The 15,894-nt window shown below is 33.1% G+C and overlaps 1 protein-coding gene across 5 annotated transcripts; it reads right to left on the minus strand.

The window, feature by feature from the left end:
- Nucleotides 1-6,052: 6,052 nt before the first annotated feature.
- Nucleotides 6,053-12,666, minus strand: LOC111412005 (ABSCISIC ACID-INSENSITIVE 5-like protein 5). 5 transcript variants are annotated; one of them, XM_023042725.1, is made up of 5 exons: nucleotides 9,481-11,374; nucleotides 7,116-7,184; nucleotides 6,979-7,011; nucleotides 6,640-6,721; nucleotides 6,053-6,296 (listed from the first exon to the last, which is right to left on the minus strand). In XM_023042725.1, exons 1-4 carry the CDS (start codon nucleotides 10,585-10,587, stop codon nucleotides 6,647-6,649), a joined length of 1,284 nt encoding a protein of 427 aa, XP_022898493.1. In that variant the 5' UTR covers nucleotides 10,588-11,374; the 3' UTR covers nucleotides 6,053-6,296; nucleotides 6,640-6,646. The 5 variants fall into 5 exon arrangements, 4 of the variants coding, with proteins under 4 accessions (XP_022898493.1, XP_022898494.1, XP_022898495.1 ...); XM_023042726.1 differs by lacking the exon at nucleotides 6,053-6,296 and adding an exon at nucleotides 12,578-12,666 and having other exon boundaries at nucleotides 6,338-6,721; nucleotides 9,481-10,563; XM_023042727.1 differs by lacking the exon at nucleotides 6,053-6,296 and adding an exon at nucleotides 12,067-12,570 and having other exon boundaries at nucleotides 6,338-6,721; nucleotides 9,481-10,563.
- Between the last annotated feature and the right edge of the window lie 3,228 nt (nucleotides 12,667-15,894).

Below are 15,894 nucleotides of genomic sequence, written 5' to 3' on the forward strand. Positions count from 1 at the left end.
CGAGCCCAGCCTAATTTGTGTGGACCATTTGAAGCAACCTAATTTATTAGTATTGCTTATGACTCGTCCCACTTACATGGACGACTAAATGATGCTACCCATTTTAGTAGCCCATTATTCTTGTGTTCGGCCGTTTGGGCCACTATTTTACCTTAAGTTAACTTACCTTATACACCCATTTTACTTGGTTAAACGGACGGTTTCTCCTTCGCTTTCGTGGTGTGAGAACTTACGGTTGCCTCTTCTTCACTCTTCTATCCACTCTCAGTTTGCCCATCCCTACTGCATTTGTGGTGTGATTCTTGTGTGATATTGGTTTCCTTTGTGGTCTCTTTGGTGGGTAATTCATAGCAACCGTAAGTGGAAGAAACATTTGGGAGTTTTTGTGGTTGTTCTTGGTGGCGTCAATTGCTTAGTAAACTGAGCCCGATAAAACCTTGGTGATCTTGGTTTTTACACTCTACATCTGGTATCAGAGCAAGGTGGTTGCTCTTCGGCCAGAAATTCGACAAAAATGCGTTTGATTTACGAAGTTTTTCAAAGGGCCGAACCTATATCTCTTGATTCCGGCCAAAGCGTTGACCTGCCAAAAATTCTAAGCCGATATCTGAGTGCAGCAGGTTACGCAGAAAAACTTGGATGATTTTCATGGCCAATTGCATTGATATATTTGATGAATTTTTAGGGTGAATAGTGGTTGCCCTAAAGCAGCAAATTCGAATCTTTCATAATTTATGGACTCATATATATCTGTTTTGTAAATTGGCTTTCCCGTTAAATTTTGACATTAGCACGTCACCGTGTAGGGGTGACAATAGGATTGGGATTACGGTGTGGGATAACTATTGCTTGTGCTATAAATTAGGATTACTTACTTTTAATTATTACGATTGAGTACTTATTTTGAATAAATTAACTTATTGTTCTTTGTGCTATAATTGTCGTAAAATCTCTTTTGATTGGACATATCTATTTTGTTGCATCATCAATTCCATTACGTCATTAATTCCGTTAGAATATCTAGACCTTACCCGTTCGATCATTCCTTTGATCTAGAATCGCAAGTCTTACGAAATCCTGGGAATTTAGAACAGAGTATATTGTCTGTGACCATATGATTACTTTGTGTGGTTTGACTATGATTTTGTACATTTTTAATTGATTCGTAAAAATCACAACTCACAACTTTGATTTGGAGATTTTTAACGAAAAATGTGATTTTTCAAACAGGCAACAAAAAATAAAGGGTATTTTGATTAAAAAAAAAATTTCAAAAGCCATTGAAGGCAATATTCCTATTGATTTTTCAAAAGAAGAAGCCGATGTGCTTACTTATACTTTAATCATTTTACACTTGTCTGATACTGTTTTGAGAAATGTGGGTAAACTGAAAACCATCAAAAAACTTTGAAAACAATTGGAAAACTTGTATTTTCTCAAATATACCCCTAACAAGCTTTACTTATTTGAACTTTTTTTTCTAGCTTTAAATTAACAAACTAGTTCAAGATATTGTTAACTGTGAGAAGACTGTGTCTGAAACCTACAAAGCTATATTTTTGCGTAACTATGTCTGACACGTATAAGGAAGTTAAAAATGCAATTAATTATGGTAGGGACGCTTTGATACCTGAAATTGTCATTGACTCACTTAAAAGTAAGGAGATGAAAATTAAAGCTGAATAACATAATAAGAAAGTATGAGATTCATATGATGCAGAGTAGAACTTAGTTTAGGCAAAATAGTCATGATGGATACCAAAGTAGTGACGAGTCGAAGAGAATAAGAAGGGAAAGCGTAGGTCTAGATCAAAGTCTAAGAAGGGAAAGGGTAGGTCTAGATCAAAGTCTAGAACGAAAGGTTAGAAAATACTATGGCCTTGGGAACACATGGCATTTTATAAAAGACTGGTATAAGGAAAATGGTAAGTGAAAGGTTAAAGAGAGCGATGAGGTAAATGTATTGTCTTCTACTTCTAATGTTGATGACGGTGAAGTTTATATGATTACAAGTCCTGTTATTTATACTGCTGAACTGAATCTAATGCTAATTCTCGTATACAATAGTGGATACTTGATTCTAGTGCATCTTTTCATGTAACATCTGGAAAGAATAGGTTTGAAAACTTGCACAAATCTAATGCTGGGCATGTTGAGCTGTATGAAAATTTTGCCTACACTATTGCTGGAATTTGTGACATTAATAAAGTTTGACACTGATTTTGTGTATACCTTGAAAGATATTAGATATATTTTCTGAATTGTCTAGGAATTTAATTTCAGTGGGAAGACTTAAAAAATGATGACTTCACCAGTAAAATTGAAAATGGAATATTAAATATGATTAAAGGTACACTATTCTCCATTAAGGGAACTAAGAAAAATGACATTTATATCACTACTGGAGAAGTGATTAGAGGTTTAAACTCCTCTATCTCTTCTGCCAAGGTTGATCATACACATATATGGCATAATAGACTTGTACATATAGGCATTAAGGGAATCAAGCTTCTTAATGAAAAGGGTGTATTTGGTAATGACTGTGTGCCTGATTTATCATTTTGAGATCACCGTGTACTTGGTAAGCATCATAAAACTTCTTTCTCCACAAGTTTTCATGAAGTTAAATGCATACTTGAATATGTGCATTCAAATCTGTGGAGTCTTACTAGTAATACCACTTCTAGTGAAAATAGGTATTTCTTGTCTATTATTGATGATTAGAAGAGAAAAGTGTGGGTTTATCTTTTAAAGGATAAATCTGACACTTTTTACAACTTTAATAACTGGAAAAGATAAGTTGAAAATCAAACTAGCAAAAGGATTAAGTTATTAAGAACAGAGAATGGCCTAAAGTTTTGTAACACTGAATTCGACAATATGTGCAAAGAAAATTGAATAACAAGGCATATGACTGTTTCTTACGCTCCCTAGCAAAACAGGATGGCAGAAAGGATAAATAGAACTATAATTGATAAAGTACATTTTATGATGTTAAGTTTTGGTGTCCCAAAGTCATTTTGAGGAGAAGCTATCATGACTGTTTGTTATTTGATTAATTTGACTCCATCAATGGTCTGGTAATTTAAGTGATTATTCTGTACTTAGAACTTTTGGCTGTGCTTCTTTTCCCATCAGAGTGAGGGAAAAGCTTTAACCGAGAGCTAGAAAGTGTGTTTTTCGAGGATCCTCTGAAGGTGTTAAAGGTTACAGGTTATGAGATAAAAGTCCAAAGGGGGTTAACATCATTGTGAGTAGAGATGTCACATTTAACAAGGGTGAAAATGCCGTCTTAAGAGTGAACATGTGAGCAAAACAGAACAAGGTGAAGAGAGAGATCGATTTAAGATGGAGTTAGAAAAACTTAGCACATCTGTCCCTGCTACTCCAAATGAGGTGAAGACTCGGATTCAGGAATTTGAGGTGGAAAATAGAGATGAAGTTGTGATAGAGAAGCATCTTAAGGAAGAAAATTCCTTAGCAAGTTACAATTTAGTTAGGGATAGAGAAAGAAGACAAATGAGAGAGCCCAGGAGATGTGGATATTAATCTGAGCTAGTTTTTGCTCACGCTAGTTATGATGAGCTAGTTGATAGAGAGCCAAAAACCTTTACGGAGGTAATGAAGAGCCAACAATTTGACTATGGGTTTAAGGCAATGAGAGATATCATGAGTTTTTTAGAGAAGAATTAAATTTGGGAACTAGTACCTAGACCTAAGAATAAATCTTCCGTTGATTGTAAATGGGTCTTTAAAGTTAAAAAGGGTACTAGTGCTTATGAACACTTAGGGTTTAAAGTTGGGTTAGTGGCAAAGGGTTACACACAGAAGGAGTGTGTTGATTATAATGAGATTTTTTATCAGTTGTTAAGTACATTACTATTAGGATCATGCTTGCATTGGTTGCATATTTTGACTGGGAACTTAAACAAATTGATGTAAAGACTGCATTTTGACATGGTGAACTCGATAAGAAAATCTTTAATAAATCGACCTAAAGGTTTTAAAGACAAACTAAAACCTGATCATGTGTATTTCCTTAAAAAGTCTTTATATGGCTTAAAACAGTCACCTAGACAGTGATATAAAAGATTTGACTCTTTTGTACTAACTATAGGATTTCAAATAAGTAAGTTTGATCATTGCTTGTATTTTCAACATGACGATGCCGATAATAACTATAAGTTTCTATTACTTTACGTGGATGATATGTTTTTTATTGGTTCATCACCTACGTTGGTAAATAAAATAATAACAAAGTTAAGTGACGAATTTGATATGAAAGATTTAGATAAAGCTAAAAGAATCTTACGTATGAAAATCGAAAGAGATAGGTCAAATTTTACATTGTTTTTGCATCAGCTTTTTTATATCAAAGATGTTTAAAAGATTTGATAAGAATGATTACCAAGCTGTTACATTACCTTTAGCTAATCATTTTGTATTATCTAAAGATCAGGCTCCATTTAATGAATATGAAGTAGAATACATGAGTAGGATTCCATATTCTAATGTGATTGGTTCCATTATGTATTTGTGGTTTACACTAGATCGAATTTAGCTTTTGCTATTAGTACTCTTAATAGGTACATGTCCAATTCGGGTCCCGAGCATTGGGAAGTCTTAAAGTGGCTGTTAAGGTATTTAAATGGAACTAGTGATGTAAGTCTAAAGTTTGGTGCTAGTAAAGATAAGTGAAATTAAAAGGTTTCATAGATGTGGACTATGCGGAGGATAGGGATGGTAGGAAATCCACTTCCTCTTATGTGTTTACTCTATCTAATTTTTTGTTAGTTCGAAATCACAAATACAACACATCATTGCACTATCCAAGACAGATTCAGAGTACATTGCTACTACTGAAGCCATTAAAGAGGCTGTGTGGCTTAGAGGCTCACTTCATGAACTGTGTGTCCTAAATGAATATGTGGTAATGTATTCCAATAGTCGGTGTTCTATACATCTCTACAAAAAATAAAATTTTTTCATGAACACACCAAGCACATTGATGTTGGACTACATTTTATTAGAGATACTGTATCACAAGAAGTGGTAAGACTTGAAAAGATACACATACAATACAATCCTTTAGACACGGGCAGGAGCTACCGTTCGTAAAGTTTAGAAATTACGAGAATCTTCTAAACATCGGTGAAGGTAACTAATTTCCAATTTTACACCAATGTGGATGTTTGTTAGGAAAATTGTTGTCAAACGACATCTCCGAGATGTGATGTTAACTCGGTTTTATTTGTCATTCGGCATAAGTCAAATGACTGAACGTTATATCGATGGCCCAGTGGAACGACCCAATCCCAATTTGTGTGGACCATTCGAAGTAACCTAATTTATCAGTGTTGCTCATGGCCCGTCTTACTTACTTGGACAGCTAAATGATGATACCCATTTTTGTAGCCCATTATTTATGTGTTGGGCCTTTAGGCACTACTTTACCCTATGTTAACTTACCTTATACACCCATTCTACTTGGTTAAATGGACGGTTTCCCCTCTACCTCCGTGGTGTGAGAATTCTTTTTCGCTCTTTCGTCCACTCTCGGTTTGCTTATCCCTACTACCTTTGTGGTTTGATTCTTGTGTGATATTAATTTCCTTTGTGGTCTCTTTGGTGGGTAATTCATAGCAACCGTAAGGGAAAGAAACATTTGGGAGTTTTGGTTATTGTTCTTGATGACAACGATTGGTTGGTAAATTGAGCCCGATAAAGCATTGGCGCTCTTGGGTTTTACAATCTACTGATCGAATTTTATGAAAAATCAGAAATTGGAATTACTGATTTGCTAAAGCCTCCCATGTACTATCATTCTTCGTTTAGGTACATAGGTTCGAGTTGTCGGAAAAATAATTTTTAATCCAACTTCTTAGAAATTAGAATAGGCTCTTCAAGTTTTCAGCTTTCTATAGCAATAAAATGAATACTACTAAAAAATAAAACAAAAATTCACTGACTGCAGGAATACTATTCGGGTACTATTCGGGTAGCAATACGAGTTTCTAACAATCTTGGAGCATGCGAGTTCTGTCACGACATATAACTAACAAAAGAAAACGAATGTGCATAATATTTTAATGTCAACTGTGCAAGCTTACAAGAAACTATGAACCATGGTCTGAGATATCAAACACGACCTATCCTAAATTATCCTAGTCTGAAACGTGATAAGCGTCCATGAAGGATGCCATCTAAATGCCAGACCCACCACCTAAGCTAACTATGATGTGTTTCTAAGGATACAGTAGACATCACTGTCCCTTCATGCATCGGTTTTATCCACCCTAGACAAAAAGAAATTACGTTGTGAGAAAAACTTCAGACATGGAAGCAAAAGACAAAAAGTATAAAATAAGTCGACCACTGAGTACAAATTAACTACATACTGTCGATTAACTACATCAAACAGAAGAAACAGGCAGACCATACTAGCCTACCGATCCCTATAGATGAGATTAGAACCAAACAGCCATAACACAAATAGGAAACCTTATTCTACATTGGTTCCATAACATGGGGCATGACACTCTTCGCAACTATACATAAAGCTACCTACCACATGTAGAAAGAGAACTTAATCAGACAATAATAATACACAGTCCAATCCTATTCGGGTTAAGTTTGTACTCGATTTCTACCAAGGTCCTGTCAGCGTCCTTCTCAAGCACCGTCTTTTACCAACCCGTGGCATATTTGCCAGCTCTAAGATCTGTGAACAAACAGTACAGAGTAAGCTAATCTGAATGCGTAAAGGAACAATATGACCTCTAGAACGAATAACCTCATCATTCGACCAATTCTACACTGCAATATTTCCCCCTATGATAATTGATCTAGTAGGGTACAGTATGTACATCTTATCCAACAAAATTTGTTAACATTATGAACTATGGTCCACTATTTTTATCTAGCGAAGTAATTAAAGCTGTTACACAGGTGAGTTTATTAGAAAAGAGAAATCAGTACCTGATTTTTCTGCATCTCCACAACCTCTGCCTGCAGCAACACATGAAGACAGCAGCAATTTATATCAATATCATTAAGGGTCATCTTAATGAGTCCATTTTGATTGGTATCACTGACATACCTGTCTGAAATTCCTTTTTTTTCTGCAATTCTTGGTTCATTTCTCTAAGCTTTGCTATTTCTGCTTCCAATTCTAAGGTATACGCCTGCCATAATGCCATCAACATTAAGTTACAGTTCATTAGAATATCTTCACATAAGCTGTAGAAAAACATTTTAAATCAAGTTAAATTTTAAAGTGTAAAAAACATATGGATGCCATCTACCAAGGTGAAAAGGAGAATATATATGGTCCATCTGTGTGCTTAGAAATATTTACCAAAGAAAAGTGTGTGATGACCAAAGCTATTAGCATAACATAATCTCAGTAGAATTTTTTCTGGGTATGGATGAAAAACTTCTAAACATAGCACTTAGATGTCAATAGAAGTCACTAGTCAGTGCATATTACTATTTGAAAAGTATCAGACAGCTATTTCAATTATATAACTGCAGGACTTCCTTCGTCAAGTGGCTTATCAATCATGAAATAAACCTGCCACTGTACAAAACAATCCGTCTCCTGTATCAACAATCTGCCAAATTATTCACACTCCATCTATCCATCTACAGCAGCATCCTTAGCAGAAGTTTAAAGGCAGGAACAAACATGTCAGTATCATAGTACAAACGATCAACTCTTTTATCTGCAATTGTTTTAGTACATGACCATTGATATATGATTATAAGCATTAAAAAGATTACTTTTCAATCAATGTAAAGAGATCTTCTCAGTCTTCACTAAAGTGCTCAGGAGGAAAGCAGACATTGAGTAGCTTCTCATGCAAGGCATAATGTTGAAGGGTTTTTTTTAATTGTTGTAAAGACCAATACTCTGAAAACAGGACTAGACCAGCCGGTTCAACCAGAAAAACTGGGAACAGGTAGGTGAATCGGTTCAGTTAAGCCTTAAAAACCACTTAACTAGAGATATCAAGAAAATCAGCCAATTAACCAGTCCACCCAGGAACTGGTAGACCGCGACCTGTTTTAGATGTTTGCCAGGTCACCCTGTTATTTAAAAAACAATTAAAATTTATAGACTTGCAGCCTAATTCAACCTTGTCCCAGCAGTTTTTGGGACCATATCTTGGCCCACTATTTATACATATATCTTCCAACTTTTCTCTACAGGAACTTATGTGGAATTGCAAAAGGGAAAGTAAGAAGCTTAAGCAACTTTAAAGCAATATATTAAAACTAATTTTTTTAGTTTTGAAAGTGTTGTTATTAAATCTTGTGAAAAGTAAGGTCTTATAAGAAAAGGGAAAGTCATATTAGGTTATTTGTTGGTTATTGTAAAAAATAATATGTCATCAAAAACATTTTTATTGTTATTTGTAAAAATATAGTAAAAATTCTAAAGCTCAAAAATATATTATTGATTTCTATAATTTGATTTCTTTCGGTATACCCATTTAATCTTTCTCTCTTTAATTATTTTGATAATATAATAAAATGCAGTCAAGTTTAGCGAATGTTTTTGCCTATATATAATAATGAATCTCTAAATTAACTAATTTTTCTCAAATTTTGCGGCAATTAAATATATGTACTTATTTATTTTTTATAGTCCGGCTCAACCCAGTTCAATCTTTGAACCTTGACCCTTTGGCTTTTCCAAGGTCAATGTTAGGGGCGTTTTTCAAAACATTGTTAAATACAGTCCCACCTAAAAAACTTAATAAATAAATAAAGAGATTAAAAAATGAGTGAACTTCCCATGCATGTCCTAACTCCGTATTCCTATAACTGGTGACCCTCCCCCAATGATATTGCAACTTTTAAGAGACAGATGACTGGTGAGTGGTGACAAGTTAAATTTACATTTTACTTTTTCTGGTCTCTGTGCTTTTGTTTTCCTCCCGATTTTTTTTTTCTTTTGAAGTCAAAGCAAGTAAATTCTTACAAATAATTGGTCTCATTCAATTTTGGTAGACTTTTATTTGAAGAGGTTTTAGCCGTGATTACGATTATCTAGATGATTTGTGGTTATTATAATCGTAATCTCATACTCTAAAATTTTTCCTGAACCATTTTAAAGGTCTATCTTGAGGCGTAAGTGCCTTACATTGCTTCATGTAAGCATAATGTCTCAATTTCTGATTTAGCCTTTTTTAAAAACTTAAAAAAGGATCTTCCCCAATACTGATTTTCATACCAATGGCAATGGATATACCATTGGTCATGCAAAGTCTGTTACTGGAGATGGAGTCTATGAATGACACAAATTACGGCCATGCTATACAACCCAATGGTTTTGGTCAGAGACTAAGCCCACCTAATCATGCTGTCTGTCAGCTTCAGAAATTTGAAGACAATAAAAATCTGGAGCACACACTACGTTGATAGGTTAGAAGAATTTAAAGGGCTGTAGAACATGAAAGCATTTAATAAATTTACCTGCTTCCGTGCTCGTGACCTAGCTGCAGACTCTCTGTTTTTAATCATTCTCCTATGTCTTCTCTCCACTACTTTCTCTAATGAACCAGTTGATTTCCTTCCTCGTCCACCTTCACCGAATGCACCAGGAGATGATGATAATGATGATGTATCTACAGTACACTTGGAAATCGTGTCTGAAGCCAAATGGTTTCCAGGAGACCCTCCTGCAACTGCTGTAACCCCACCACGTGGCCCTGACATGATCATTGCTCCACCTCGAACAGCAGTATTATTCATAGAAGGGTTTGACATTCCAACAACTAAACCTTTTGTCCCATGGCTAGCAAGCTGACCATTATTTCCCGTTTGTACTGGGGAAGAAAAATTCAAAGTTGTTTGCTTGGGAAAAAGTGGTGACACTTGTGGTTGTGGATTCTGAAGCTGTTGTTGAGAAGACCTGACACCACCTATATTCATCCCTAAACTTGAAGAACTGAGAACTACATTATTCATCTCTGCAAGTTGATTACCCATCACTCCCTGATTTGCAGATGGTTGTTGAAATCTTGTGGTCACACCAGTGTTGTTACCACTCGACTGTGGTAAAACACCATAGATTCCACCAGCATTTGGCCTTCCAGTTGGTTGGATATCTTCTCTAACCACCCCAGCTCTTGCCAAAAACTCTTCTAATGTAACCTCACTAAAAGTTGGCTGCCTTTGTCCAAAATTTGATCCTCCACTAACCCTTCCATCTTCTACACCAACATCCTTGAATGCATCTCTCCACACTTCATCAACAGTTTTCTGACTAACAGTGTGCGGTAATGTAACAGAACCTTGCCTCTGCAAATTTCCACCTGGGGCATTACCATTTCCCCCATTAGTAGTAGATGCCATGGCTTGAGTCTCTTCGGCTGTCCAAATGCTCTTCAATAGGTCCTCCATGTTCATAGATCCAAAATCCTTTCCATGGCCACCAAAGGTGTTTTGAAGCTCATCAAAGGTCAAGGAGTATACAGAGGACTGCCGAGCCAATGGATAATTACCTCCCTGCTTCCTGCCATTGCCATCTGGCAGTGATGTGTCCAGCCCAAAGTTCTTGAAGTTCGTGTAAGACGCCATTATACAGTAGAGCAAATTAGAGATGGTAGTTGATGAACATAAAATTGAGATTGTAAGTACATAAGCAATCAGATGCTAAGATACCAAATCAATGGTCATAAAATACTACCATGATCACATAAGATCAAAAAAATTCTCACTTCCCCTGCTCGCTTTTCATAAAATTCAGGTACAGCAATCATTTTAGTCAAACATATAAACATATGGGCATTGTACCAAATCAAGAAAAACGTGAAGAAATCAAGCAATATTACAGACCCATATTTTAAATAATAAAACCTTCGGAAAAATTAAATTGCATATAAAGCACTTCCTCAGTATTCAGTCCATTCAAAAGCTTAATTGAAATACAGGGCTATATCACAACCAAATTAAACCAAACTAATTGCACAGTAATGAAATAGATAACTTCTAAAATGTCTAGAAACAAAGTGAACCGTCAGCCTTAGAGATTTTATCTTTCATTCTTTATAAGAAAAAGAGAAACCAAAAGAAATGTTATTAGTTAGCTTTTACGTCAAAACTTGTTTGTAGACTGTTACTAGAAAAAATAGAGCAATAATCCAATTTATATAGATTATACTATTTTCTCTGTCATTTCAATGTCCTCCTTAACTTCTATTAATTAATTTAACATATTTAAAGCACATCAAAGCAATAATTGAGTAAGTAAATTAGGTATCACAAGCAAATAGAACGCATTATCTTTTGATTATCTTGTATAGCCCCTGTTTGTATCTCATTCTTTCCTCATTAAAATGAAAAATATGACCATTATTCATCATATCAAGCCACCAAATTTGAATTTCTATCTCTTATTCGGGACCCGTAACGACTATATTTTTCATTCTCATTCTTACAAAAAGGGGAAACAAATGGGGGCAATAATATTAATATTTTCATACACAATGGCATGTCAATCGTCCAAATTTTGATCCCTCTTTAAATGATAACAGCACCTCCCTTTTTCTTCTTCGTTGCGTCTCCAGAATTCGAATTCATCTCAAAAATTTAACATTGCAAAATTAATTATAAAAGATAAAAAGAAATCCAAAAAATAAAAAATAAAACCCTAATCCCCATTTATAACTATTTCCGAGAACAAATGAAATACAGTAAACCAAAAAACATTTTAAATAAAAAAAACACCACACAAATCACAGTTTTTTAAAGCAAACTAACAATACATTAAAATCTAAAAATAAAATTATTTTAAATCGCACAAATAACACCCAAATTATGTCCAAAAGTATAGTAAATTTTGATAATTCATCTCCAGCTCAAGAAAAAAAAAATAGCATGATCAGAACGAGAGTATTAAAGATAAAAGAAACTTTTTTTCTAGCACAAACGAAATTCAGTGAACAAAAAATCACTAAAAACTAAAACACTCAACCCAGATATAATTTTGTAAAGCAAACTAACAAGTAACAACAACAAAAAAACTCAAGAAAATATCATTTGTCTTTTAAATCATACCAAGAATTAGCCAAAATTTGTCCAAATATATAGTAAAGTCGCAGAATTCATCTTCATTCGTTCTTCTTCTTCCTTAAAAAAATAAAAAGAAAAAAAAATCCCCAAACCCCAATTATTACTATATCCGAGGACACAAATGAAATCCAGAGAACAAAAATTCAATAAAAACTAAAACACTCGACCAAAATCAAATTTGCTAAAGCAGACTAAAGTATAACAAAACTAAAACAAATCTCTTGTCTGTTAAATCACACGAAAATGTTCAAAATATGTACAAAATGTAGTAAAATATTTTCAAATATCTAAAAACCATAACACTGGACTAATTACAATTTTTTAAAAGCACACTAACAATACAACAAAACTGAAACAAATCCATTGTCTTCAAAGAATACCCAAAATACGTCCAAAACTGCAGTAAATTCAATTTTTGCACTTCACATCATGACATCATGGAAAAACAGAAGAAAAAAAGGAAATAAATAGATTTTAGAGAGGAAAAGAATGTTACCATTTTTAGAGAAGAAAAAAAAGCGAGTCCGTGCTTTCTTCTTCGCAAGTTGGATGCTTGGCGTAGGTGACAGGTGTCTCGTGAGGCGGCTCTCTTTCTCATATTTATAGCCAGCAAAATTACAAATTGGGTCCCTAATCTGTTGAAAATGTATCCACTTGGTGCCAATTGTTTTATTTTTAATCTTTAAGCTACATTTGGCACATCAAATTAGACCGAATAAGGAAAATATAGGAAATAATATTTTTTTGAATAAAAAATTAATGAATATTAACCACATTAATCAACTATAGATCATCTATCTAATAATATTCATTAAAATTTTATACTAAATTCTTTGTAAAATCTAATTTTATATTAATCATCGCATGTATGTCACATAGGGCGATTGCAGTAGTAAGCGATTTTATATAATATTATTTTTTAAGAGTAATGTTATTCGTAGTTGCTCACTGTCGTAGTCGTCTTATGTATATCACTTAAGGCAACTTCAGTAATGAGCTACTGCAAATAACATTATTCTTTTAATTTATTTTTCAAAAAAATAATGTTATTTGCAATCGCTCACTATCGCAGTCGTTCTACTATTAAGAAATATAGGATTATTTATTATTTATTAAGGGTAGAATAGTCATTTTTAGTTTCCTTTGTTTAGCCTATATATATATTCTCTTTGTATTTAGGTTAAACCATCTTTTTTAGCATTCAATTAATTACGTATTATCAATGAAACCCTAGCCTCCTCCTTTTCTTCTTTATTTTCTTTGAATTGTTTAACACATACGTGACCACGGGCGGACCCACATGGGGTCATGTGGGGTCAAATGACCCCACAGTTTTCTGATTTTTTTTTTTTTGGGTGCTGAAAACTTAATTTTCTGTCTTTTTAATGCTGAAAACTTAATTTTCTGCCTCAAAAAGTTCAAATTTTAAATCTATATTCATATCACATGGTCCATATCTATTATTTAGTCCATAAATATATCATATTATCCAACGATTTCTTCCCAAAGTGCACATATCGAATATGAACAGTAAACAACAGATTTTTCCTTTTTTTTTATGATACGTTATTCGAAAAAAAAAATTTGACCCCACAGTTCAAATGGTCTGGGTCCGCCCCTGTACGTGACATACATATAACGGTTAATAATTTTTTGTATATGGTAATAAAAAAATACTATATTTATGTATCAAATTACTAACTGTCACATACATGTCACATAAGACGATTGCGATAGTGAACGACTGCAAATAGCATTACTTTTTATTAAACTACTTCCATTAGTGTTCATAGTTGAATAGGTCAATACTATGCACGCAAAAAAACGAAATTTTTTGCCATGTAGAAAAATAATTATATATTTCCTAACTTTTTAACACCTAATTTATGTAATTCTTTATTTAAGAATTTAACATTAATTAGATGAGGATCGATTATTGCAAAATCAAAGTATAGATCTCCTAAGCATCTTTTGAAAGATTTAATTCCTTTTGGTGAAGTACAATATTTTTTCCTCCTTTATTTTTGCAAATTGTGAATAAAAATGTACTTCTTCGTAACGAAAGTCAACTTAATTTATTTGGTTAAAAAGTGATTTAACACTTGTTCATAAATACTTACCTAACATATCGTTAAATGATATGAAAATTAAGCTCCCATTTGAAATTTTCATTCCATTACATTTCCTTTTTCTCTTACCTATTTTCAACAACACAATTTTTCATAAAATAATATTACACGTAGATCGAAAATTTTTATTTCTTTTTCGACCACTCATTTTTTAAAAAAATACTATTTCTCTCATTTTCATTTCCACAAAATGGGGGTCAAACGAGGGCTGAAAGAGATTGGTGACTTACTTGCTATATGTTTAATAGGTTGGGGCTCCTCTAAATTTTATTATTTAGTTTCATAAGTTTATTTGTTACGCAAGCACGTGGAATTCATTAACTTGGATCAGTTTTATTGGGTCTATGCTCACCAATGAGAGACTGCAAAGTGGGAGAATCTGCACCGTTGCGTATGATTTCCGACAGGTGAATTAGGTTCAGTTTCAGGTGGGTGAGAGCTTAAAATACGTCTTAGGTGTGTCAGTAGTGGCGCGTAGCACACAATTTGTGGCTGGATCCAATTGTTCGATGACCCACTAAACAACAGTTTTTTTTTTTTTTTTTAATAATAATTTATTTTTATTTTTTTTGAAAAATGTTTAGTTAAAAAGTACAAAAAATTTTAAAATTATGTACAAAATATTTTATTTAAAAATGCATGATTTCAAATGCACTTGAGATTTGTTGTCAAAAATTGACCATCCAACTTACTGTCCACCCAATAATTCATTGACACATCACTTTAAATTAATATGTCCAACTTTTTTCTTACTACTACTTGGACTTAGAAATAAGTATAAAATGATGTATCGACAAATTATTGGATAGACATGAATAGCAAGCTAAATAGTCAATTTTGAACAACAAATTTCAACTCTCAAAATTGAGAATTACAAAAAAAAAAAAAAAAATTGATTTTGAAAAATGGTAGACAAACAAGAACTCAAAGTGCAAATTATTCAAGCGATTCCGTTTAGATAAAAATTTGTATTAGGTTTTAATAAAATTAATAAAATATACAACTCAAAAATTTATATAAATTATGAATTCCATAAAATTTATTGTTGAAAATAAATTTTAGGCAAAGGAGTCAAATAGAGGCTTACTTAGTCCATATTTGATTGAGATTATTTAATATTTATTTTTCTCTTAATTCATTTATTATCATGCATTTTTTCAATAAAACATCGTTATACGTGGACTCATAACTTTTTAATACATTTTAATTACACTTTAAAAAAAATCACTTTTTCACAAAAATTCATATCAAACATGCTCTTATTTTTATTTTTAAATAACAAATTTTTATTAAAAAAAATCTTTATTCTTATTTTATTTATTTATTTTAACACCCGTTCCTTTTATTTTACCATAAAAATATTTTCTTATTATTTTAAATTTAACAAAAATTTAGAAGGCCTAGCCAAAGTAGTTGTTAAACTTCCAGTTTCTAGCAATTGAATGTTTAACTTTTGATTTTATATCATGTGGGCCTTTGATGAACAGTTTTCGTCCCTTTAGATTATAAAATGTCATGTGACTTTGGAAGTTTAATTTATTCAGAGACCAAATGAAAAATGCGAAATTTAAATTTGAGAATTTGATTTGTGATAAATTGTACGATTGGCAACTTAATTGCTTTTCTTGATATAGGTTAGGGACCCTAACTATTCGTTTTGTTAAAATAATAATAATAATAATAA

The sequence above is a fragment of the Olea europaea genome, chromosome 16 (assembly GCF_002742605.1).
Source record: "Olea europaea var. sylvestris chromosome 16, O_europaea_v1, whole genome shotgun sequence".
NCBI classification, from domain to species: Eukaryota; Viridiplantae; Streptophyta; class Magnoliopsida; order Lamiales; family Oleaceae; genus Olea; species Olea europaea.

What these genes read in the sequence shown, in the direction of transcription:
- LOC111412005 (XM_023042725.1), bottom strand. Translation starts at nt 10,587, where the DNA reads ATGGCGTCTTACACGAACTTCAAGAACTTTGGGCTGGACACATCACTG. An exon ending in GGTCACGAGCACGGAAGCAG is followed by an intron (nt 7,185 to 9,480) that starts GTAAATTTATTA and finishes GCATTATGGCAG; the next exon opens with GCGTATACCTTAGAATTGGA. An exon ending in ACCAAGAATTGCAGAAAAAA is followed by an intron (nt 7,012 to 7,115) that starts AAGGAATTTCAG and finishes CATGTGTTGCTG; the next exon opens with CAGGCAGAGGTTGTGGAGAT.